At 43.7% G+C, this 25,457-nt stretch overlaps 1 protein-coding gene across 1 annotated transcript; it reads right to left on the bottom strand.

The window, feature by feature from the left end:
- LOC139268906 (RBPJ-interacting and tubulin-associated protein 1-like) lies at positions 1-25,340 on the bottom strand. The gene is made up of 3 exons (XM_070887737.1): positions 25,221-25,340; positions 9,827-10,203; positions 1-1,824 (listed from the first exon to the last, which is right to left on the bottom strand). Exons 2-3 carry the CDS (start codon positions 10,129-10,131, stop codon positions 1,254-1,256), a joined length of 876 nt encoding a protein of 291 aa, XP_070743838.1. The 5' UTR covers positions 10,132-10,203; positions 25,221-25,340; the 3' UTR covers positions 1-1,253.
- Positions 25,341-25,457: the final 117 nt, after the last annotated feature.

Here is a 25,457-nt window from a genome sequence, read left to right on the forward strand (position 1 = left end):
AATAAAAGTGTTTATTAATGATTAAAATTGATTATGTTTATGTATAAATGTTAAAATTGTAGATTAACGGAAAAGCCTGTTTGTGTTGAGATAAAATGGAAGCCGACAGATTGCCAGCATGGGCTAAGTTTTGTAAGAAACAAAATGAAAGCCCCCAGAACTGCCACATGGGTTTTGTGTATTGGAAAGCCATTTAAGCTAATCAGAGATGGCTGAGCCAGACCAGACATCCACATGTGTGAGGAGAGCCAATATGAAGCTGCCCTGGAACCAAAGTCCAATCGGGAGGCTTTTCTGAGGACAATGGCCTTGAGGAATATAAAAAACGCAAGCCAGGAACTTCTCTCTTCTCTCCCTGCTGGACACACGACAAAAGACCTCCTGTTGAAGACCAGCCAAATCAGCATGCCGTGTGTTCAAACCAGCCAACAAAAGGGGCATAACGAATATCGCTTTTTATTATAACCTCATTGTATCTCTGTTGTAACTAAGGTAGATCTATAGGATATTTGATGACTGCTGTTAAATGCATGTGTGTGTTTTTAATAAACTGTGCCAATTGTTCTGAAAGAATCGTCTCACTGTCAAATGTAAGCCCAGAGAGATTCAGAAATCCTACATACCCCTTCACCAGATCATCAGGATTTAATAATCTATTGGCAAGGGAATACAAGCCAAGTTTCTGCACTTTGTCCTCATAATTTAACTCTTTTAAGGTTGGTATTATTCTGGTGAATCTGTATTGTACTCCTTCCAAGGCCAGTATATCCTTCCTGAGGTGCAGTGCCCAGAACTGAATGAAGTGCTCCAGATAGGATATAACCAATGCTCAATATAACTGAAGCACAACTTCCTCCCCTTTGTATTCCAGCCACCTTGAGATAAATATCAGCATTCCATTAGCCTTTTTGATTATTTTTGTACCTATCCACTAGCTTTTAATAATTTGCATACATGGACACCCAAATCGTGTTGCTCCCCTGCAGTTCCTAGGTTAAGAAAGTGTTCCGATTTGTCTTTGTTGGATCCAAAGTGGATCACACTCAAACTGAACTCCATTACCAGTTTTTCCCACTCACTTAAATAAACATGATTTTTGAAAAATATTCATAATTAGTAGTATTTTTGACAGCTCAGCCAAAAAAACTCAATTATTTCATGGTTCTTAGAAAATGCAGCTACCTCCCTACTCCAAAGTGACTTCAGAAATAACTCATCTTCCTTTACACCCTCAATCCCATAAAACGTCAGCTTCAATATTTCCAGGGTGGATTTAACTTGACGGAACCTGTGGTCTTGGGTCGGCTGAATGAAACAGAATCTGATAGACTACCTGATCTTGGTCTATTGAAGTGCTGTGGTCCTGAGAGTACAACAATAGCTGAAATTGGTCTACTCTGCAACTGCTCTGCATTCCTCGGGATATTCTGTATGGAATCTGCTTTCGCAATCTGTTTTCTAGCATTGTGTATCCTAGTCAAAGACTGTGATCTTCCTCGAATAGGGGTGTCATTAGCAGAGTCGTTATTGCTATTTGGCCTCTGCCAATAATCCGTTTTACCTCTGTCTTCAGCAATAAAGTCAGTAGAAGATTCTCTTGTGGCTGGATAAAGCGGTTTCACTGGGTTTCCTTTGGTAGACGTGAACTGGTTGCTCCTAGAACAAAATGCATTTGAGCTAATTTTATGCATTGGAGGAGTCCACAAGAGTGGACGAATTTTCATTTTGACTTCTTTTGCAGTCCATGGTGCCTCCCAGCCTGGGTCTTCTTGCTTAGAGCCAAAAAGTGATTCGTCACAGTAGCTGGGCATACAATATTTTAACCTTGGTTGAAGAAAATAAAGAGCACAGAATATAATATTAAATAAATGCACCAGAGATCAATTACAAAATATTTTTAACTAATCTATAGCTACCCTAGATCTGCCTGGGGTCCACTTATTAAGATGGATTCTACTATTCTACATTTGCAATTTACGAAAAGTTTTGTAACAATGAGCAAATTTCTTCACCAATATTCCAAAATGTCTTTCCGCATGTGATACAGAATAAACTCCACTCTTTTGGATTAAACAGACTGTTTACTGAAATTGTCTCTTCAGGTCATCGAAAAATTTGCTAGGACCATTAAGAACACAAATTGCTGAACTAATGAACCACATGACTTGGCAAGACTGCTCAATGCGATGGGCCTCAAGATATTGCAAGCTATCGGTACTATGATTGAAAGTAACTAGATTTAAATTGAGAAAGAATCATGGCTACATTATTTGAGTAAAGAATTACCATAATAGGAGCGCCCTCTAGTGTATCACAATACTTCTGCAGATTAGTCAATGAAGGCATCTCTTTAAACTGGAATTCATTGCATGATGCAGGAATCACCATAGAATGTGACAAAACTACTTTGACTTGGCTTTTATATGAGAATGATTTTCTAATAAAGTTGGTATGAATGATTTGGCCATTTCCCGCCCCCCCCCCCCCCCCAAAAGGTTGTTCTATGCTTTTATCCATACAAAATGCCAATTCTAAGAAAAGTAAAGACATTTGGGATGAATTTGGATAAGACTTGAAAAAGGGCACAGGAATCGCGGTGCATGATTAACCCATGCCAGTTCATCGCGTTGCACCAGTACGTTAAATTCGTGCTGCCTGCCCTTTTAAATTAGTGCAAACACTACCCACGTTGCTCATTGGTTGCATGAAATCAGCAAGGGGCCCCGATTTCACAAGTGCCTAATGCTACTTAAAGACAGCCTGCGCCTGTTAAAGGGGAGATGTGGCTGCAACAAGTGATTTTTTTTTCAAAACTGAATCGGTGCTGTGATACTTTGCGCAATGGATGAACATGCGAGAGAGCACGCAGCAAGATTTTCAGACAATGCACTGGAGGCCTTGGTGGAAGAGGTGGCAGGGAGGAGAGATGTCCTGTATATGCAGGGGGCTCTTCAAACATATGCTCAGAAGGCACAACCCGGAACCCAACTATTCATATGCTTCACCTATCCCCTCACACACTTAGTACTGTTGCAAGCCTCATACCCACAACTCACTGCTTGCACACATTGGCTGCTGTTCAACCATGACAGCGACATCACCCAAACATATTGCACAACGCTCACCAACACACTTCCCTCTTTTTTGCAGGAAAAGGTAGCAAAGAAATGGAGGAGGACAAACCTGCCTACATGTTTTAACAGCCATTGGGGAAGACAGTGCTGGTCATCATGGGAAAGGGCATCGCAAGAGTGATTCGTTTATTTTTGTGTGCATTGTGTCATGATTTAATTTATAAATTTGGATTGGAATATGCTTTTCTGGTGGCTTTTGTTTTTGTTGTCAGCAAGAGTACTGTGTGATGGTCAGTGATAGAGGAAAGGCAAGGAGAGTGGAACTGTTGGTGAACGGGAAGTTGTGGTTGAGGTTACTGGTGTCGCACGTGAATTATTTGATCACATAGAGCCCGGGCAGAAAGGGGTTCTCTACATTGTATCCTCCTTCCTCTTCCTGTTCCTTCACATCCTGTTGCATTTGCTTCTCGTCCACTTCCTCCTCTTCATCGGGCTCCTGCTCCGCAGTTTCTCGTCTGATAAGTGGTGGCAAGGGCTGTTCCCTCATAATGGCCAGGTTGTGAAGCACACAGCATACTACCGCACATCTTGATACCCACTCAGTTGAGTACTGCAGGGCTTCTCCAGAGCAGTCCAGGCAGCGGAAACATTATTTGAGGCAGCCAATGATCTGCTCTATAATGTTCCTTGGGGCAACATGGCTCTCATTGTAGGCCTGCTGTGAACATGTGCGTGATTCTGGACCGGAGTCATCAGCCATATCATGAGCGGATAACTCTTGTCGCTCAGTAACCAGCCTTTGACTTGCCATGGTGGGTGAAATGCAGCTGGCAGAGGACTGCCGCACAATGAAGGAATCATGACTACTGCCAGGATAATGGGCATTCACGTGCATGTTGTGCTGCCTGTAGTTACACACCAGCTGCACACTGAGGGAGTGGAATCCCTTTCGATTCAGGAAAATGGCATAGTTCACATGCGGCACAGGCAAAGCAATGTGCTGCAGTCAATGGCACCCTGCACCATGGTGAAGCCTGCAATCCAAGCAAACCCTTGTGCTCGCTCTGCATACTTGTCTCTAGCGAGAGGGAATGAGATGAAGCTGTCTCTCTTTGTATAGAGAGCTTCAGCGGCCTCCCTTATGTAGCAGTGTACTACAAAGTGCGAGATGTTGCTTAGATCTCCAGCAGCAGCCTCGAAGGAGCCAGACGCATAAAAGTTTAGAGCCAGTCACCTTGGCAGCCACATACAATGCAGTCCTTGCTTGCTTTGAGGTGATGGTGGCAGCAGTTGGTTGATTTCAGTCACAACCTCTTTAGTGAAGCGAAGACATCTCATGCATTGATCCTCGCTGAAGTTCAGATAAGAAAATTGCTCCCTAAAGATTCTGGGCGAACATGGTCTTTTACAGAGAGCCCTCCTCCTCCCACTTCCAGCACCTTGTCCTACTCTGCGTGACCTCACTTCATTCTCTCAGTCACGCTCAATTCCAAGTGGAAAGCCTACCAGGTCATTCATGTCTGGAAGTAACTTGTTTCAGCATGAGCCGTTAAGCTACCAAAATATTACTTCAACACCAGCCAGACCATTCCCCATAGACTACTGAAAGTTTAGAGAAGTATAGGAAAGTATCAAAAATATATTGAATATATCTGCAGCAAGAAGAAATAATCCATCAACTAGGACAGATGGGCGGGGGGGGGGGGGCGGTCCTTCATACCTTTTAAGGCATGTTCAGCTGTGGGAGGGTAAGAGAGGGTGTTGGGTGGAGCGTGACGTTCAAAAATGGCAGCGTGGTGTCAAATCAGCTATATGATTGATGTAATATAATATTTGCTCTGCATGCTGCTGGCAGTCGTTAGATGCGCGCGGACAAACTACTGTACCAAGGCGGCGTCCACCACACTTCCTGTCAGAAGTGTGAGCACGCATCTAGGATCCAATTTTCAACCTTTAGGCGGCAGGTTAGCACCTAAAAAAACAGGCACTACAGAGCCCAATTTCTCCACCAGCAAGTTATTTCCCAACAAAACAAATTGAAAGTAATTTGTAAAAACAAATATTATATACTGCTGTAGAGTCTGGCTACAATTCAGATGAGCTTTAATTTCTTGCCTTTATATTTTCTTATGCACAATTCCCTGGCTGAGAGTTGACTTGCAACTAAGCCTCCTTGACTTAAGTTTCAATGAGTAGGAAAAAGCCATCAAATTAGGCCAGTGCCATCCCATGAGTCACACACTCAAATTTGTGTCCTATCAGATGATAACACAGCACAACACTTTGGGAAACTTCTCAGAATCTTCAGGTTTTTTTTTTAAAAACTGTAAATAATAGATTAGGGTTCAGTACAAAACACAAGATAGTCTTCATTCACTAACCAATGACAAACTCCTTATAACAGTGGAAATTTACGAGAATGGTACCAGGGATGAAAGACAGTTCTGTGGAAAGACAAAAGAAACTGGGGTTGTTCCCCTTAGAGCAGAGAGGGTTAAGGGGAGATTTGATATTCAAAATCTTGAAGGGTTTTGATGGAGTAAATAAGGAGAAACTGTTTCCAGTGACAGAAGGGTCAGTAACCAGAGGAAACAGATTTAAGGTCATTGGCAAAAGAACCAGAGGCGACATGAGGAGTGGTTATGATCTGAAATGCACTGCCTGAAAGGGTGGTGGAAGAAGATTCAATAATAACTTTCAAAAGGGTATTGGGTAAATACTGAAAAAGAAACATTTGCTGGTCTATGGGGGAAGAGCAGGGGAGTGCAACTAATTGGATATCTCTTTTACAGAGCTGGCACAAGCATGATGGGCCACCTTCTGTGCTGTATTATTCTATGAATCTACCAGGTTAACATTACAGAACAGGCAATAAAATACTTCCTAAAAGCATTAGGTCTATCTGTTAACACCAACCTCTGTGTCTCCTTGACATAATGGAACCTAACTCAGAATTATATGGACCAGAATAAAAGGATAGTAGCAGGATTTGCTGAGTCAGAAGAAAGTTAGACACCATCTGCAGCAGCATCATCTCAAGCACATAAACTAATGCCTTTTTTCTTTAATCATCCAAATATCCCTTTCCATCTTTCTTTGAACAGGCATGGATGTCAATATTTGTTTATGATACCAAATTGGGGTTATGGCCAAATGTGATGAAGAATGTGAAAGACTGCACAAGGGCAGATAGGTGGCAGGTGTAGTTCAACATGGGAAAATATGATGTAATACACTTTGGAAGTAAGAATAAGGAAAGGAAATACATATTAAATGGTATGATTTTAAATGTTGTAGAAAGTCCCTAGTTTGCATATATACACATGTTATTAAAGGTGCAAGAAGGTCAAGGCCACAAAAAAATCCTTGGTTTTGTATCTAAAGGCACAGAATTCAAACATAGGGAGATAATGCTGCACTGTACACTCATTATAGGAAATAGATAAAAGGAATGGAAAAGTGCAGCTTGGATTCACTCGGATGTTACCATGGGTGAGGGTGTACATTTGTAATCGAGACTTGGGAAGCTGAGTTTTTTTTCTTTCTACTAGCACGGAGAAAGTTGACAGGCGACTTGATCGAGATTACGATACAAGGTAAAGGAAAATAATTGTAGATTGTTTCCACTGGTCAGGAACAAGGTATTGAGAGGGCACCACTTTAAGATCACAAAAATAATTAGAGTTTAGAAGAAATTTATTTACACACAGTAATCAGAATTTGGAATTCTGTGCCACAAACCATTGTTCAACCAGAGTCCATAAATCTTTTTATGAGAGAATTAGGGGCTGATTTTCAGCACCTCAACGCCCGCTGCCGCTGACTGCCGCCCACCTTACTCCTGAAGATCCGCCCAGTGCCACTTTTGGGGTGGCCTGGAGCGGGCGTGAGGGGAGAGCTGCCGGGAACCGCCCACTGAGTGGTGCAACTGACCTCCCAGATTTCTGTGGGCAGGAGTCGGCGGCAGAACGGAGATGGACTGCTGGCTGGAGGCTGGTCTGTCCCTGATGGTATGAAGAACCTGAAAAAAAGGTAAGTGAACATTTTAATACTTTTTTTCAACAGCGACTTACCTGTATGGGGTCCCCTGAAGGTCTACGGATACTTTTAAAAATTTTTTGCTGGTTTTTTTCAGGTCTTCGACTCTCCGTGGGCCCGACTCCATCCTCGGTAGCACTTGGATGGCAAGCGCCTCTGCTGCCGAGAATGCGACCTCCCTCCTGCTGCCGCCCAGATTGGTGGCGTACGTTTTCCATTTGCCGCCTGATGACCTTCGAGGGACCCTGCTTCCTGAATATCACACCCAAAGTACCATCTGGTACCTCGACGGCACTTGGGTGGGCAGAGGCCTTGCTGAAAATCGCCCCCTTAGATTGTTACTTGAATTTTTTTTTTAAACTTACTGGGTGTGAGCAAGAATGGGATTTGACTAGTGATTCGTGGAGGAGTTAGTAATGGGAAACATGGAGATGGCAGAAGCTCTGAACAAATATTTTGTATCAGTCTGTAAGGTAGAGGACACTAAAAATATCACAACAGTGGATAGTCAAGGGGCTATGGGCGGGGGTAGGAACTTAACACAATCACTAAGGAGGTGGTACTCAGTAAGATAATAGGACTAAAGGCAGATAAATCCCATGGATCTGATGGCTTGCATCCTAGGGTCTTAAGGGAAGTAGCGGCAGGGATTGTGGATGCACTGGTTGTAATTTACCAAAATTCCCTGGATTCTGGGGAGGTCCCAGCACATTGGAAAACTGCAAATATAACACCCCCATTTAAAAAAGGAGGCAGACAAAAAGCAGGAAACTATAGACGAGTTAGCCTAACATCTGTGGTTGGGAAAATGTTGGAGTTCATTATTAAAGAAGCAATAGCAGGACATTTGGAAAAGCATAATTCAGTCAGGCAGAGTCAGCATGGATTTATGAAGGGGAAGTCATGTTTGACAAATTTGCTGGAATCCTTTGAGGACGTAATGAACAGGGTGGATAAGGTGAATCAGCGGATGTGATGTATTTGAACTTCCAGAAGGCACTTGACAAGGTGCCACATAAAAGGTTACTGCACAAGATAAAAGTTCATGGGGTTGGGCTAATATATTAGCGTGGATAGAGGATTGGCTAACTAACAGAAAAGAGAGAGATAACGGGATAAATGATTCATTCTCGGGTTCGCAATCAGTAACTAGTGGGGTGCCGCAGGGATCAGTACTGGGACCCCAAATATTTACGACTATATTAACGACTTGGCTGAAGGGATCGAGTGTAACCTAGCCAAGTTTGCTGACGATACAAAGATGTGAGGAAAAGCAATGTGTGAGGAGGACACAAAAAACCTGCAAAACGACATAGACAGGCTAAGTGAGTGGGCAAAAAATTTGCAGATGCAGTATAATGTTGGAAAGTGTGAGGTTATGCACCTTGGCAGAAAAAAAAAATTGAAGAGCAAGTTATTATTTAAATGGAGAAAGATTGCAAAGTGCTGCAGTTCAGCGGGACCTGCAGGTAATTGTGGATGAAACACAAAAGGATAGTGTGCAGCTACAGCAAGTGATCAGGAAAGCCAATGGAATCTTGGCCTTTATTGCAAAGGGGATGGAGTATAAAAGCAGGGAAGTCTTGCTACAGTTATACAGGGTATTGGTGAGGCCACACCTAGAATACCACGTACAGTTTTGGTTTCCATATTTAAGAAAGGAAATACTTGCTTTGGAGGCAATTCAGAGAAGATTCACTAGGTTGATTCCGGGAGATGAAGGAGTTGACTTATGAGGAAAGGTTGAATAGGTTGGGTCTCTACTCACTGGAGTTCAGAAGAATGAGAGGTGATCTTATCGAAACGTATAAGATTATGAGGGGGCTTGACAAGATGGATGCAGAGAGGATGTTTCCACTGATACGGGAGACTAGAACTAGAGGGCATGATCTAAGAATAAGGGGCCGCCCATTTAAAACTGTGAGGAGGAATTTAGTCTCTCAGAGGGTTGTAAATCTGTGGAATTTGCTGCCTCAGAGAGCTGTGGAATAAATTTAAGACAAATATAGACAGTTTCTTAACCAATAAAGGAATAAGAGGTTATGGGGAGCGGGCAGGGAAGTGGACCAGAGTCCATGATCGGATCAGCCATGATCATATTAAACGGCGGAGCAGGCTCGAGGGGCTATATGGCCTACTCCTGCTCCTATTTCTTATGTTCTTATGTAAACACTGCTGCAGATTTGATAGACCAAATGGCCTGTGTTTAAAATTCTGCAATTCTATTCCATGATCTGGAATAACCCCCAATCCAGAAAGTGTTGAGTTGGGTTTACTGAATGCATCACCCGCTTTCTCTTCCCACTCTATTCAGCCCAACACTTAATTTATCATTCTCATGTCATCAATTACGGCATCTCGAGTATTACATAGGATATACAGCACAGAAACAGGCCATTCAGCCCAACTAGTCAATGCCAGCGTTTATGCTCCACTCAAGCCTCTGCCCGTCTTTCCTCATCTAAATTTGTCAGTATAATCCTCTATTCCCTTCTCCCTCATGTGCTTGTCTAGACTCCCATTAAATGCATCGATACTATAGAGAAGCTGGGGTTGTTCTCCTTGAAGCAGAGAAGGTTGAGAGGAGATTTGATGAGGCAACAGGCTGCACAACCAGTTTACGTGAACGAAAGAGAGCTGCACTGACTGTGACTAACTGGCTGATCTGTCTACACTAGAATTCACACAAACATTCATACTTTGCCGGTCATTACCTGTATTTGTTCTTTTTTATTGGTGTACCACCACACTTAGAAGGGGTTGGAACTGGACCGATTTGTCCGTTTGCACTCGGCCTTGTTTGTGAACTTGGACTCCACAATAATGGTTGTTGAGAACCAGCTTGAGATGTAGAAATCCATGGAGGATCAAATTCAGTTTCTGAACTCTGAAGTCTATTAGAATGACCAAATAATGTTTCATCCACATACGAAGTCTTTGCTCTGACTCTATAATGACTGCATCCCTTATGACTTACACGACTGGGTTGAACACCAGTGACTGCTAAATCAGCTGCCATGCCAATTCCTCGAGATGGATTCTTCCGTGTTGGTTTGGCCACTTTGGTCTTTTCAAATAAAGTGAAGTCAGTCTAAAGACAAGAAAGAAGTTATTTTTTAATATACATTTTCAGTAATTCCATGCATCAGTACTTTGTGATGCTCCGAAAATTGTTCAGAAGTATAATTATTTCAAATTATAGCTCCTATACCAACACCCATGCCGAGATCAGCTAATTCAGCTGGGTCCAGCAATCAAACCTAGGAGCTTATTAGTTCTTGTAGCCCAGAGATTCACTGGTTAAACTCAGTATGCCATTGGGGGATCCTGCACTGCTTTTAATATATAAAATTAGTGAATAGAAAGATTCCATGTGTACGTTAAAAATGGTGAATACTCTCAGAAGCCCAAAGGTACTGTACCGGTAGATGCTGCTGTCAGTGTAATGTTGCACGACAAAATTGTAAACAATTGTGGTGCCATGTAACATAACAGCTCAAACAGTACACTTACAAAATCCCAGCTAATCGCCCCTCCAAAGAAAACACCAGTTATGGTATCAAAGGAAGCGTCAATAACATAATGTATAATAATCCAATTCTTTGATGAGTCTTAAAAAAAATAACCAATGCAGAAACATTTCCTAATACTACTGAAGCGAATCACCTTAAGACAACAGTTCTTGAAGGAAGGAATGCGAGATATCTGAAGAATCAAAGACCGAAACATTCCTTGCAAGCAAAATCAATTGTAAAAAATGAAAAAGATCTATTGCAGCAATAAACTATGATAATTTCAGACCTGGGAGCCAAAGAGATCCTGCTGAGCCCACAGGTCTCTCAACTGCCTGTGTCCCAGTGATCATGTCCTCTGGTAGACCTCGAGAATATTATTAGGTGCCCCTACCCGCCTGATTGCATTTACTTGGTCAATCATTCCGCACCTCCCGCAATTTCTAGCTAGGCTGCTTCCAGCATAATCCCACCCCACCCAAAACTAAGCAGTGTGTGGTCCTGTGGTCAGGGCCGGCACACGGGTAAATGGCGTCCTGGGCAAACTGTTCATCTGGTGCCCCGCCAATCCCTTCCACCTCAACTCGTTATCTGAGATGTACTGGTCTTCGTCAATGGCTTTCTTTGAGGCAGACAGGCAAAGCAAGCTGCTCGATCGCTGGGACCAGGATCCCTGCAACCTAACTCTGCGCAAGACCTGACCAAACCAAGTGGTCCCAGTGCGTAGAGCCATCAAAACAGTACTTTCTAGGTGGGGGAAATGTTTTCGCTGAGCGATCTGTTCACAAAGGATGCGATCGGGTGCCCAAAAGCAGTGCAGTCTGTGTCAAAGCCCGCTGGTGACAGTGGAGTGACGCTGACGGGGGATCGACCGAGTGGGCTTGGCGGATCCCTGATGGAGCTGGGTGAGATGCCCACCTAGTTAGGCTGGATGTGATTGATGGAGAGCATTGCCTCCCCCCGGGTCCCCTTTCCTCTCTAACTACACCCAGTGGGATCCCAGCCACAGCCACATCAGGGGGCCTGTTTATTTATTTTAAGGGCAGGTTTTTATAAGGTAGAGCCTCTGCTAGATGACTGGCTGAGCTCATCTCCATATTTGTACAAGAATGCGCGAACGGTATGAATTTAACCTGCTAAAAGGGGATCAAGTCGGGTGAATCCGAAGGAGAGAGGGGCGGGGATAAGCCAAGTGAAAGACCATCAACAGGAACTTTTACAGAAATGTCAAATGGTGTTGTACACAAACTTCTACATCCATCCCTACCCCCACTCAACATAACCCCCCATTCCCAATCTCACAAGGGCGCCTGGGTTAGGTACCTTGTCGGCCAAATTAATCAGGGTAGCTTGACATTTGACATTTTAATAATGGATCGCAATAAGTATGTTTTCTTTCCATTTTATTTGTGTGTATATGTTTTAATGTGCGCTTACTGTTGTATCTCTTTTAGTGGCTTGCTTTTGAGTTTCGGGCAATTAGTGTTTTCCTCAAAAATTCCTCTATAGAAGTATAGACAACTAGTACAAGCGGCTCATTACACAGAGCACCCTGATTACTAGGGCACAAGGTATCCCCTTCCCTTATAAGACTGGCGCTATTAGACCGTCTGGAATTCAAGTACATGTGATGCACCGCAGCTTCACCAATCTATCACATGATTCCTCCAAACATGTGATTTTTTAAATTCCCCGTCATGTCATTCCGACTGAACGGCAAATACAAAATGGTACAAAATTGAAACAGAGCCCCAGAAGCGACGCAATATCAACAATTACCCTGTAACTAGAGTAACTGCAGGGAATGGAAACAACCCAGCTTTGGATCGCAGATAAACACCTGCCTGAATAAACCCAGTAAAGTTAACATTCAGAAACCATAGAGAAGAACCCAGCAAGTAAAACAACAGAATCACCTTGGGGTGGCTGGAGACATTTGGGAATGGTCCCCAAGATATTGTACATAATTACTCATCATCTGACTTCAGAATACTGTCAATCCATTGCCTCAGTTTCAATGAGTTCCTTGTCCCAAGTTGCTTGCTCCATTTAAATGCACAGGGAAGGGATTGTAGTCAATTTAACCTAAAACAAGTATTTGAAAAGTGTGATAGATTTTGTGCAAGAAAAAAATCTCTAAGATCCTGTTACATAATAGATAATTCAGTCAAGATTTGGAAGTTATCCATGTTATCTGCCATGCATAGAAATCCGGATTCAAGTGTAATCTTGGTTCAAGCGTAACGTTCTTGGGCAATTTAATGATGCCCTTATCAGGATTAAACAGTGGGTGTATCTCAAGAATTTGGAGAGACGCATCTGGTGCAAATAGGGATCTGTTTTTGCATTTGATTGTATATTAAAGGAGTTTATGATTCATGCACAATCAAAGCATGGTCCCAAAATGATGTTGGTTATGTGGGACTGCCGTTGCAAAAGATCAACAATATCATAAGAGAAGAAGCCATGTTGTTTTTTTTGTTGTTTCTGGTCCTGAAAGGCAGCAGCCGGCAACAACTCCAGGGCGGGGTTTTGCTTCTGTCCGAGAAACTGACATCGTGGGTGAGTTACGTGGAAATCAAGAGATGCAGGAGGAGGGACGCAAGATCATCATAGGCAATCCCTCGGAAATGAGGAAGACTTGCTTCCACTCCTGAAGTGAGTCCTTAGGTGGCTGAACAGTCAGATACGAAAGCCACAGACTCTTGAGGAAAGGGGTGGGTGGGACTGGTTTGCCGCACGCTCTTTCCGCTGCCTGCACTTGATTTCTGCACGCTCTCGGCGTTGAAACTAGAGATGCTCAGCGCCCTCTCGGATGCACTTCCTCCACTTAGGGCGGTCTTGGACCAGGGACTCCCAGGTGTCAGTGGGGATGTCACACTTTATCAAGGAAGCTTTGAAGGTGTCCTGGTAGTGTTTCAGCTGCCCACCTTTGGCACGTTTGTCGTGAAGGAGCTCAGAGTAGAGCACTTGCTTTGGGAGTCTCGTGTCTGGCATGTGAACTATGTGGCCTGCCCAACGGAGCTGATCGAGTGAAGTCAGTGCTTCAATACTGGGGATGTTAGCCTGAATAAGGACGCTGATGTTGGTGCGCCTTTCCTCCCAGGGGATTTGTAGGATCTTGCGGAGACATCATTGGTGATATTTCTCCAGCAACTTGGTGTCTACTGTACATGGTTCATGTTTCTGAACCATGCAGGAGGGCAGGTATTACTACAGCCCTGTAGACCATGAGCTCGGTGGCCTGGTCTTCACTCTTTTCCTTAGGCAGCCAAAGGCTACACTGGCGCACTGGAGGCGGTGCTGGATCTCGTTGTCGATGTCTGCTCTTGTTGATAGGAGGCTCCAGAGATATGGGAAGTGGCCCACGGTGTCTAGGGCCGTGCTGTGGATCTTGATGACTGGGAGGCAGTGCTTTGCGGTGAGGACAGGCTGGTGGAGGACATTCATCTTACGGATGTTTAGCACAAGGCCTATGCTTTCGTATACCTCAGTAACTACGTTGACTATGTCCTGGAGTTCAGCCTCTGTATCTGCGCAGACGCAGCCGTCGTCGCGTACTGTAGCTCGACGACAGAGGTTGGGGTGGTCTTGGATCTGGCCTGGAGACAGCGCAGGTTGAGCAGGTTCCCACTGGTTCTGTAGTTTAGTTCTACTCCAGCAGGGAGCTTGTTGACTGTGAGGTGGCGGCGAGAAAGATTGAGAAGAGGGGTGGGGCGATGACACAGCCCTGTTTGACCCCGGTCCGGACGTGGATTGGGTCTGTGATGGATCCGTTGGTAAGGATCATGGCTTGTATGTCGTCGTGGAGGAAGGTGACAAACTTTTGGGGCCATCCGAAATAGAGGACGACGCTCCATAGACCCTCGCAGTTGACAGTGTCAAAGGCCTTTGTAAGGTTGAAGGCGGCCATGTATAAGGGCTGGCACTGTTCCCTGCATTTTTCCTGTAGCTGTTGCGCTGCAAACAATCACGTCCGTTGTGCCCCGTAGGGGATGAAATCCACACTGTGACTTCAGGAGGAGCTCCTCGGCCACGGGACGAAGACGTTTGAGGAGGACTCTAGCGACGACTTTCCCGCTGATAGCAGGGAGATTCCTCTGTAATTGCCGAGTCGGACTTGTCCCATTTTTTTAAAGATGGTCACGATTACTGCACCTCTGAGATCCCCTGGCATGCTCTCCTCCCTCCAGATGAGAGACGAGGTCGTGTATTTGCGCCAGCAGTGCCTCTCCGCCATATTTCAATGCCTCAGTAGGGATTCCGTCCGCAACCGTAGCCTTGTTGTTTTTAAGCTGTCTTATGGTTTTTTCTACCTCGTGCAGTGTTGGGGTCTCACGGAGAGGTGGCGGGTAGCATGCTGCGGGATGGAGTCGAGAACACTCGAGTCAAAGGCAGAGTCTAGATTGAGGAGATCTTCGAAGTGCTCCTTCCAACGGGCCCTGGCTGCCTCGGTGTCCTTCATGAATGTTTCCCCGTTCTTGGCCAGCAGTGGGGTGGGGCCTTGGGTGTTTGGCCCATAGGTGGCCTTCACTGCGATGAAGAATCCTCACACATCATGGTTGTCGGCCAGCTGCTGTATCTCCTGTGCTTTCTCCATCCACCACCTGTTCTTTAGGTCCCAGGCTTTTTGTTGGACCTCAGCCTTGAGCCGTCTGTAATGCTGCTCCTGCGTTGGGTTGTTGTTTAAGGCTCAGAAATGCCCTGCGCTGCAATCTATTGGCTCTTGGATCTCCTGATCATGCTCATCAGTCCTGGTATTTCCTGGTTGAGTAACTGAGCATCTCTTTGCAGGCACTGGTTATGGAGGCCTGGAGGGCAGACCAAGCGCTGTGGGCATTCTGAGTCTCGGGGTCGTCAAGGCACACCAGGTTAGCTGTAACGCGCTCGCTGTATAGGGCTCTCTTAGCTGGGTCCTTAAGTGCTCCGGCATTGACTTTTTTGCGGCACCGCTTCTGCTGTCTCCAGTCATCCTGAACCCCCTTGCCACTGGATCAAGACCTCGCTCAGCTCAGCCTGTGTGCAACGACCACCCCACGTTAAAAGAACTCACGCACAGGCATCTTCCACTCCTTTAACATGAAGTTTGGGACCTGGAACGTCAGGACCCTCATGGACAACCCCAAAAGCGACAGGCCAGAATGCCACACTGCCATCGTTGCCCAGGAACTTAGACGCTTTGATATCGACATCGCCGCCCTAAGCGAGACCCGGCGGGCAGGGGAAGGCCAGCTCAAGAAACAAGGTGGAGGTTACACCACCTTCTGGAAAGGGAAACCAGAGGAAGAACACCACCTCCACGGAGTCGGCTTCACCATCAAAAACGAGCTGGTTGACCGCCTCAAAGACTCCCCCTGGGGGGGAGGTAACGAACGCCTCATGACTCTTCGACTCACCCTATCCTGGAACCAGTGCGCCACAGTCATCAGTGCGTAAGCCCCAACGCAACTGATGAGGCCAAAGAGGGTTTTTACACCAACCTCAAAAAATCCCTGCCCTGCGTCCCCGCGGGCGACAAATTGATCCTCCTCAGTGACTTCAACGCCAGGGTTGGTAAGGCACAGACCTCTGGGGGGCGTGATTGGCAGAGAGGGTGTAGGGAAAGCCAACTCCAGTGGTATCCTACTCCTGACAAAATACCTAGAGCACGAACTTGTCATCACCAACACCTTGTTCCGCCAGAGGGACAAATACAAGGCATCGTGACAACACCCTCGCTCCAAGCACTGGCACCTGCTCAACTATGTCATCGTCTGAGCCAGGGATCATAAGGATGTGCGCATCACCCGCTCCATGACAGGAGCTGATGACTGCTAGACGGACCACCGCCTAATCCGATCCATCATCAGCCATGAACTCATTGAATGGCGGTGCAGGCTAGAAGGGCTGAATGGCCTGCTCCTGCACCTATTTTCTATGTTTCTATGCTTCTATGTGAGATAGTCTGCCTGAATCAGCCTTCTCTCTGCTGAGTCAGCGGCTGCACAATCCCGTTAGTCCGTGAAACTTCAGCCAGGCTTGAACAGCTTCTCCGGGGCTAGAACCATTTAGGACGCGCACTGTAGATTAAAATGGTGCCACCTCCACCGACCAAGACATTAAATTAAAATAAACTAGCTCATTAAAACGGCCAACTATTCAAAGCTCAACGCTCTGGATTGTTATTTTAAAAGTGTAACTTGCGTTGGAAGCAACCGTTTAATTTCAGGTGAATAGTTCCCGTGTTTGTTTGGCGCAACAACCCGTGAAGCTACAAAGTAAGCTGTTCCGAAAGATCTGATCCACACAATTTTTTGCACCCCCCACCCCCCCAAATTTTGGCGCCCTAGGCAAGCGCCTAGTTCCCCTAATGGTTGCGCCAGCCCTGCCTGTGTCTCCTTCAATAACCAGCACTTTGGGCCTTAAAACCCAGCAACATTTTGAACAGGACACAACTACCCCTCCTACTGAGCATTAATTTGTGAACATTACTTCAGCTACTCCCACACCGTGCTGCCCCACTACCAACACAATCACCACATCTGCCTCCTCCATAGATCAGCAATCCAGTCTACCTCTAACTGAGCACCAATTCAGCCAAACCACCCACTCTCAAACTAACTATCACCTTGACCCCATGAGCACTTCCAAAGTCCTCTAACCATATTTCCCATGCCCCCATCCCCCCCACACTGAGCAGCACATCAGCTCTGGAAGTCCTTTCCCCCACCATAGAGCATCAGCTCAGACCTTCCCACTGAACAAGGGGGAAAAAATACTGGCCTACTTTATTCCCCGTACTGAGCAGAGAAATAATTGCTGGCCCATTCTGGACTCAGTTTCTTCTACCTCCCTACCAAGCAGCAATTCGACCTGGGAAACAGCACCTTCCTCCTCCACTAATCCTCCAAATATCCTCCACTCCCCTCTCCTCCTGAACCTCTTCTCCCCATGCACTTCCTCCTCCTTGTCCCCATCCCTCTCCTTCTCTATGCACATCCCCATCTCTGCCTATCTCCTCCCACCTCCAATCTGCCTTCTCCCATTCTGCTACCTAGGTCCAATTATTCCCCAACTCTCCAAACGTGATTGATCTTAATACTTCATTTGGTCTCGACTCCCTGTCATTATATAGGTTTTGAGTGTCTGTCACGTTTCAAGTGTCAACAATATATTATATATATATATATGTATTTATATAAAAGTAATTTCTTGCTCGAAAATAAGATGGAAAACAATGTAATCTCAACATTTCCAGATAACTGAGTAACTTGAACTTTCAGAGCTCCATCTCGTGGTAGAAGTGTACAGCTGCAGGCATGACCATGTGACAGATAGCTTTATAATAGAAAAGTTGTGTCAAAGCACCACCTAGAAGTACGATAGTGATACCTAAAGGAGGAGAGCATGGCACACATACCAAATATAATACATAATTGATAAGTAAGATAGTCCCGACAAGATCCTGACAAGTGATTTCTGTGGCAATTGGGATGTTTTTTTTCTCTAAAATGCAACTTCTCTTTCTAAACCACAGCTCCATGAATTAATATTGCATAATTTATAAGAGGGAGAAATTCTAACTTTGAAAATTATTTTTCGGTGGCGAGGTGATTTCTTGTCACTTTAAATATCAAAATGAGAAAAATCTATGCAGAGTGCCTAATCTATTATTTTTCAGACCAACCTAAACCCAAGAATGCTTATTTTTCTTGAGTACTTTTAAAACAATATTCGATGACAACTAACAATCTTCTACCTGTGACAGAGACTGTAGTTCTCATATTGGATTGTACAGTCACCTAAGAACATGCTAAGAGTGGAAGCACATCTTCCTCAATTCCGAGGGACTGCCTATGACGATGATAGGTTTTTATCGGTACCTTTAGCAGAGTGCAGTGGCATTTATATAATGTAGGCAGTTCCGAAGGTATATTACACTGTCAGAAAAAACCTTGACTCCATTCATTTTTATTCGGTCCGAGCTGGATTTTAATTGTGATCTTACATCCTGCTCAAGGTGGCACAGGGGAGATCGTGAAAAAGATATTGAAAACAAAATTAATTGAAGAAAATGAAAAAGATCTTCTCCAGCAGTAAACTATGATAATTTCAGACCTGGGAGCCAGAGAGATCACTCTGAGCCCACAAGTCTCTCACCTGCCTGCAATTCGTTTATGCCTCCTGTGTCCCACTGATCTGGTCCTCTGGTAGACCCAGAGAATATTAGGTGCCCCTGCCCGCCGGATTGCATTTACTTGGTCAATCATTCTGCACCTCCTGCAATTTCTAGCCAGGCTACTTTCAGCATAATCCCACCCCACCCATGTGGTCCTGTGTCTCCTTCAATAACCAGCACCATGGGCCTTAAATCCCAGCAACATTTTGAACAGGACCAATCACCCCTTCTACTGAGCATTTGTCTCTCCCAACCCCTCCACAGCTACTTTCACTCTGCAGCAGCCCCCCCCCCCCCACACACACACACATACACACAATCACCACATCTGCCTTTGAAAACCTCCTCCATAGCAATCCAGCCTACCTCCAACTGAGCACCAATCAAGCCAAACTGCCCACCCTCAAACTATCACCTTGGCTCCATGAGCTCTTCCAAAGCTTCCTAACCATATTTCCCATGCCTCCATCTCCCCACACTGAGCAGCACATCAGCTCTGAAGTCCTTTCACCCACCATAGAGCATTAGCTTAGACCTTCCACACTCTTCCCACTGAACAAGGGGGAAAAAAATACTAGCCTACTTTCCCATACTGAGCAGAGAAATAATTGCTGGCCCATTCTGAACTCAGTTTCTTCTCCCTCCCTACCAAGCAGCAATTCAGCCTGGGAAACAGCACCCTCCTCCTCCATGCCCCTTATGTACTTCCTCCTCATCCCCATCCCTCTCCTTCTCCTTCTCCCTATGCACATCCCCATCTCTGCCTATCTCCTCCTGCCTCCTCCCATTCTGCTATCTGGGTCCAATTATTCCCCAACTCTCCAAACATGATTGATCTTAATACTTCATTTGGTCTTGACTTCCTGTCATTATATAGGTTTTGACTGTCTGTCACGTTTCAAGTGTCAACAATATATATTATATTAAAAAGTAATTTCTTGCTAAGATGGAAAATGTGATCTCAACATTCCCAGATAACTGAGCAACTTGAACTTTCAGAGCTCTATCTAGTGGTAGAAGTGTGCAGCTGCAGGCATGACCATGTGACAGGATTTTTCCATTATAAAGCTACCTATCAAGTCACGAATAGAGATATGATAGTGATACAGGTACCCAAGGAAGGAGAGCATGGCACACATACCAAATATAATACATGATTGATAAGTAGATTAAGATAGCAGTCCTGACAAGATACTGTTTTTGCTAGTATTTTCTTTAAAGTTAACTGAAAACTCCTGTTCGTTTTCTTTTGCTGTTAATAACAGAATCAATAGAGCAGTGATTTCTGTGGCAATTAGGATGGATTGTTTCTCTAAAATGCATATTCTATTTCTGAACCACAGCTCCATTTATTAATATTGCATAATTTACAAGAGGGAGAAAAACTAACTTTGAAAACTATTTTTCAGTGGTGAGGTTATTTCTTGTCACTTTAGATATCAAAATGAGTAAAAATTCTATGCATGGCCCTAATCTATTATTTTTCAGACTAACCTGAACCCAAGAATGCTTATTTTTCTTGAGTACTTGTTAAAACAACAATATTTGATGACAGCCAACAATCTTCTATAGTCTTTAGTCGGTACCGTTAGAACGATGCAGTAGGCAGTTCCGAAGGTGCATTGCACTGTCAGAAAACACCTTGGCTCCAATCATTTTTATTCTGTCCAAGCTGGATTTGAATTGTGATCTTACATCCTGCTCAAGATGGCACAGGTAAGATCCTGAAAAAGTTTCAAATTGTTTTAACTTTGTCAGTGGTATTGTTTTCCTAGAAAACAACCCAGATATATCATAGGAACAGCTCCTAAACTGTTCTGGAAGCATGCTGGTGATGAACATAATGGCAACTGTTGGTAAGGATCACATCTTTGCATAAAATTAAGAAAGGAAACCTTTGACATTGATTTTTGTGGTTCACAAATTGCATTAAATATCTGCATTAACAGATGCAAATCATATCATTAGGTGGTCAAGCAAGCTGTGTTTTGATGGATTTTAAAAGATAATTTTTTGTTAAATATTCTGCCATTCACTTTTAGAATTGAGACACTTAGATGCCAATGCGAAGTTTTGAATCCTGTCTAGCCAGCTATTGTTTTAAGCATTGAATGAAGAACGCTATGGTATATAACCAATGTCTATTCTCCAGTCTCTATAATCAGTTGTTCCTGTGTGAGCATCTAACTCTTGTAACCAGAGGAGGAGTGCTAGGGGTCTGTCAGGGAAGTGTCTTTGGTTTCAATCTCTTTCTTGCTTTAAACCAGCTACCTAATGGAGAGATGAAAAGCAATGTTCTGCTGTAGTAGTCTAGGAATATCCCAGATTCATTCTTTGGTTGGACTGAGTAATGGTATCTATGTTTCACCGTCAAAATGCAATCAGCAATGTTGAGAACTGCTTAATACAGTATCAGCTCTACTACCAACTCAGCTGCTTTTTCCAAATGACAAGAATTGTCCTCAGAAATAGAGATCATTTATATGAATGTTAAATGCCTCTCTTATAAACAAGTAGTTTATCAAATCTTAATGATGCATTTTTCTCATGTTCAAATATTATGTAAAAAATTAGTTTCAATTTTGCACAAATGATTTGATATGTTCTGCAGTGTTTAGTTAAGTTGACCTGCATTTGCCTATTCATTATATGATTAAATTTGGTGCAACTTCAATTATGTATGTTCTGTTTTTTACTGTATTATCAAGTGTGGAAATTTAGTTTATGTTGCCCTAAAGTTTGCAGAAATTACTTATCTACATGCCACTGGTAGTATTCTGAAAGATGTAAACAAAGTTTTACATGAATTGATGAGGTAGAAGTCATTTTTAATATGCGAAACGAAAGTTGCGGCCACTATTATTACACTGTTTAGCTGCAGAGCATGAAAAGCAGTGTGTGTGGCAAAAAACAATTGCTTTCTTATTTTTCATTTAATAGGGATATTCAAAATTTGACATACCTCAAAATGTTGGTACTAGACCGAAAGAAAAGCTTTAACATAATTTAAGAAACTGCTTGATGCTGATTACAATAGGATCATTAATTTGAAAGGATAAGATCAAATGAGCCTATGGGTCTTTTTCATCTAAACCAAACTTGTAACTGTAAATCATTTAACAGTGAGGCACAATCCTTCTTCAATACCTTCTTTATTTGTAATACAGCCATATCGTATATGGTTTCATTTATTGAATCCGAGAATACTGATGAACCAAATGGATAACAAGGTTATTTACTATACATTTTTAATAAGTAAAGGGAAACATTATGGCCCATAATTTGTGGTCCTTACAGGTGCGTCGCGCCCGCAAGGGTATCACAAGTTCTGGGTTTTAGCGTGCGAAAACCCAAAACTTGCGATCTGTCAAGAATCTTCTTGACAGATCCAATGCGTCCCTGGGTGGAGAGTTGGGCTATTTGCCGTGAAGTTCTTATGGCTGATAAAAGCAGGCATAAGACCTGCTTTTACTATTGCAAGAGTTTAAATGAACATAAAAATAATTTGTTAATCATTTTAAAAACATATACAAGGTAAGGTTATTTTAGCCCCTTTAAAACATTTACATTTATTTTTAAAAAAATGAAATTTTTGTTTAAAAATATTTAATTAAATGACATTTTAATTCATTTTAAATATGTAATGATTTTTTTGTCATTTATTTGATGCATACATGTATTTTTAGGGTAGTCCCATTCATGCTTATGGGGTTTCTGTACATACGGAATCCCCATAAGCATGAATGAGGATTCCCTACTTTCATTCGTTGGACTGGCCCATGTGATCCCAGGGGCGTTGGCGAACCACGTGTCCCTGTGATGCATGGGTCTCTACCCACGAGTACCGAGAGGCGCCCAGGATCACGAGTCTCCGTACCTCCCAGACCACCAGGTACGCGGGCATTTTATTTGCAGATCGGAGGCATTTCCCGAGGGAAGCCTGTGACCGCAAATTCAGGGCCATTGTTTCTTTTCGTATAATACTGTTGGAATCAAAGAAAATAAATTGTTATAGATTTCATTATTGTGCTGAAATGCTACTGCATTCCTAATATTAGCAAGTAGCACATTAACCCTCATTAAAAAGTACGTTTGACCACTGCATGCAAGAACTGGATAGACTGCAAATGCCACATACATCAAGGTCAAAACCTAAAAGAAAAGCAATATACTGTGGATGCTGGAAATCTCAAACAGAAACAGAAACTGGTGGAAATACTCAGCAGATCAGGCATCACCTGTGGTGAGCGAAACAGTGTTAACGATTCAGGCCAATGACCCTTCATCAGCGCACAATCTTTGCAACTACCAAAAATTGCCACACTATCTTAGTAAAGCAGCAAAAAGCTCCATCATTTCAACAGATAAGCTTATTTCTCTTTGTACCAATTATTATTTCTGCTGTTTACATGGAGTACAGAGAACCTCAGGCCACATTTGGGAATAGTAACATAAGAAATAGATGCAGGAGTAAGCCCACAGCCCCTCAAGTCTGCTCCGCCATTCAATAAGATCATAAGAACATAAGAAATAGGAACAGGAGTAGGTCATATGGCCTCTCGAGCTTGCTCCGCCATTCAATAAGATCATGGCTGATCTGATCATGGACTCAGCTCCACTTCCCTGTCCGCTCCCCATAATCCCTTATCGTTTAAGAAACTGTCGATTTCTGTCCTAAATTTATTCAATGTCCCAGCTTCCACAGCTCTCTGAGGCAGCGAATTCCACAGATTTACAACCCTCTGGGAGAAGAAATTTCTCCTCATCTCTTTTTAAATGGGCAGCCCCTTATTCTAAGATCATGCCCTCTAGTTCTAGTCTCCCCCATCAATGGAAACATTATCTCTGCATCCACCTTGTCAAGCCCCCTCATAATCTATACATTTCGATAAGATCACCTCTCATTCTTCTGAATTCCAATGAGTAGAGGCCCAACCTACTCAACCTTTCCTCATAAGTCAACCCCCTCATCCCCAGAATCAACCTAGTAAATCTTCTCTGAACTGCCTCCAAAGCAAGTATATCCTTTCGCAAATTTGGAAACCAAAACTGCACACAGTATTCCAGGTGTGGCCTCATCAATACCTTATATAGCTATAAGACTTCCTTGCTTTTATACTCCATCCCCTTTGCAATAAAGGCCAAGATACCATTGGCCTTCCTGATCGCTTGCTGTACCTGCATACTATCCTTTTGTGTTTCATGCACAAGTACCCCCAGGTCCCACTGTACTGCAGCACTTTGCAATCTTTCTCTATTTAAATAATAACTTGCTCTTCAATTTGTTCTGCCAAAGTGCATGACCTCACACTTTCCAACATTATACCCCAGCTGCCAAATTTTTGCCCACTGACTTAATCTGTCTATGTCTTTTTGCAGATTTTGGATGAACTTCTACACCAATTCCACTTTCCCATCCTATTCCCATAGTGTCCAAAAATCTAGCGATCTCAGTCTTGAATATACTCATCAACTGAGCATCCTCAGCCCTCTGGGGGTAGAGATTTCCAAAGTTTCGTGACCCACTGTGTGAAGAAATTTCTCGTCTTAGTCTTAAATGGCCAAAACCTTATCCTGAGACTATACCCTCTAGTTCTAGACTCTCCAGCCAAGGGAAACTGCCTCTCAGCATCAACCCTGTCAAGCTCTCTAAAAATGTTATATGTTTCAATGGGATCACTTCTCAGTCTTCTAAACTTCATTCTACTCAATCTCTGCTCATAGGACAGCTCTCTCTTCCCAGGAATCAGTCTAGTGAACCTTAATTGCACTCCCTCCAAGGCAAGTATATGCTCTCTTAGGTAAGGAGACTAAAACTGTATACAGTACTCCAGGTGTGGTCTCAAAGCTTTTAGAATTGCAGTAAGACTTCCTTGCTGTTATACTCCAACCCCCTTTCAATAAAGGCCAATATACCATTTGCCTTCTGAATTGCTTGCTGTATCTGCACGTTAACTTTCTGTAATTGATGTACAAGGACCCCCAAATCCCTCTGCATACTAACATTTAAAAAAGGAAAAGTCGTACATTTATATAGTGCCTTTCATAACCACCGGAAGTCCCAAAGCACTTTACAGCCAATGAAGTACTTTTTCAAGTATAGTCACTGTTGAAATGTAGGAAATGCAGCAGCCAATTTGCACACAGCAAGCTCCCTCAAACAGCAATGTGATAATGACCAGATAATCCAGTCTCTCACCTATTTAAAAAAATATTCCATTCTTCCTCCCAAAGTGGATAATTTCACACATCCCCACATTATAGTCCATCTGCCAGTATAAGTCGGCGGCCTGGACACATCACTCCAAAGACTACACTGGAAACGTATCTAGCAATCGGCATTGATTTTTCTTTTTTGCATTTTTTTAAACCCTGCTTTGCAAAGCATTTTCACGGAAGGACCAGGGTGACTGCACAAATTGCTCAGTGGGCTCTCACCCAAGTGATAAAACGCGGGGTCGATTTTGCATCCTTTGCACACCGCGGCCACAGTGAGGTGCATGCACTATCCGCCGGGCTAAGTTAGTGCTGCCCTGTACCTGCACCTCCTTCTCGCGGATCGCGCGCCGGCAACTGACCCGTAGCGACAGCAGCAAACACCAGAGATCGGAGCGATCCATCACCGCAGAGCCGGGGGGGACAATTGCATTGGACAACAACCAGGCAATAAACAAG

Source organism: Pristiophorus japonicus, chromosome 8, assembly GCF_044704955.1.
Source record: "Pristiophorus japonicus isolate sPriJap1 chromosome 8, sPriJap1.hap1, whole genome shotgun sequence".
In the NCBI taxonomy this organism is placed as follows: Eukaryota; Metazoa; Chordata; class Chondrichthyes; family Pristiophoridae; genus Pristiophorus; species Pristiophorus japonicus.

Excerpts from the sequence above, each read along its gene's own strand:
- LOC139268906 (XM_070887737.1), bottom strand. The coding sequence starts at position 10,131 with ATGGCAGCTGATTTAGCAGTCACTGGTGTTCAACCCAGTCGTGTAAGT. Across the intron at positions 1,825-9,826 it reads ATAAAAAAGAACAAATACAG|GTTAAAATATTGTATGCCCA; the intron begins GTAATGACCGGC and ends TCTTCAACCAAG.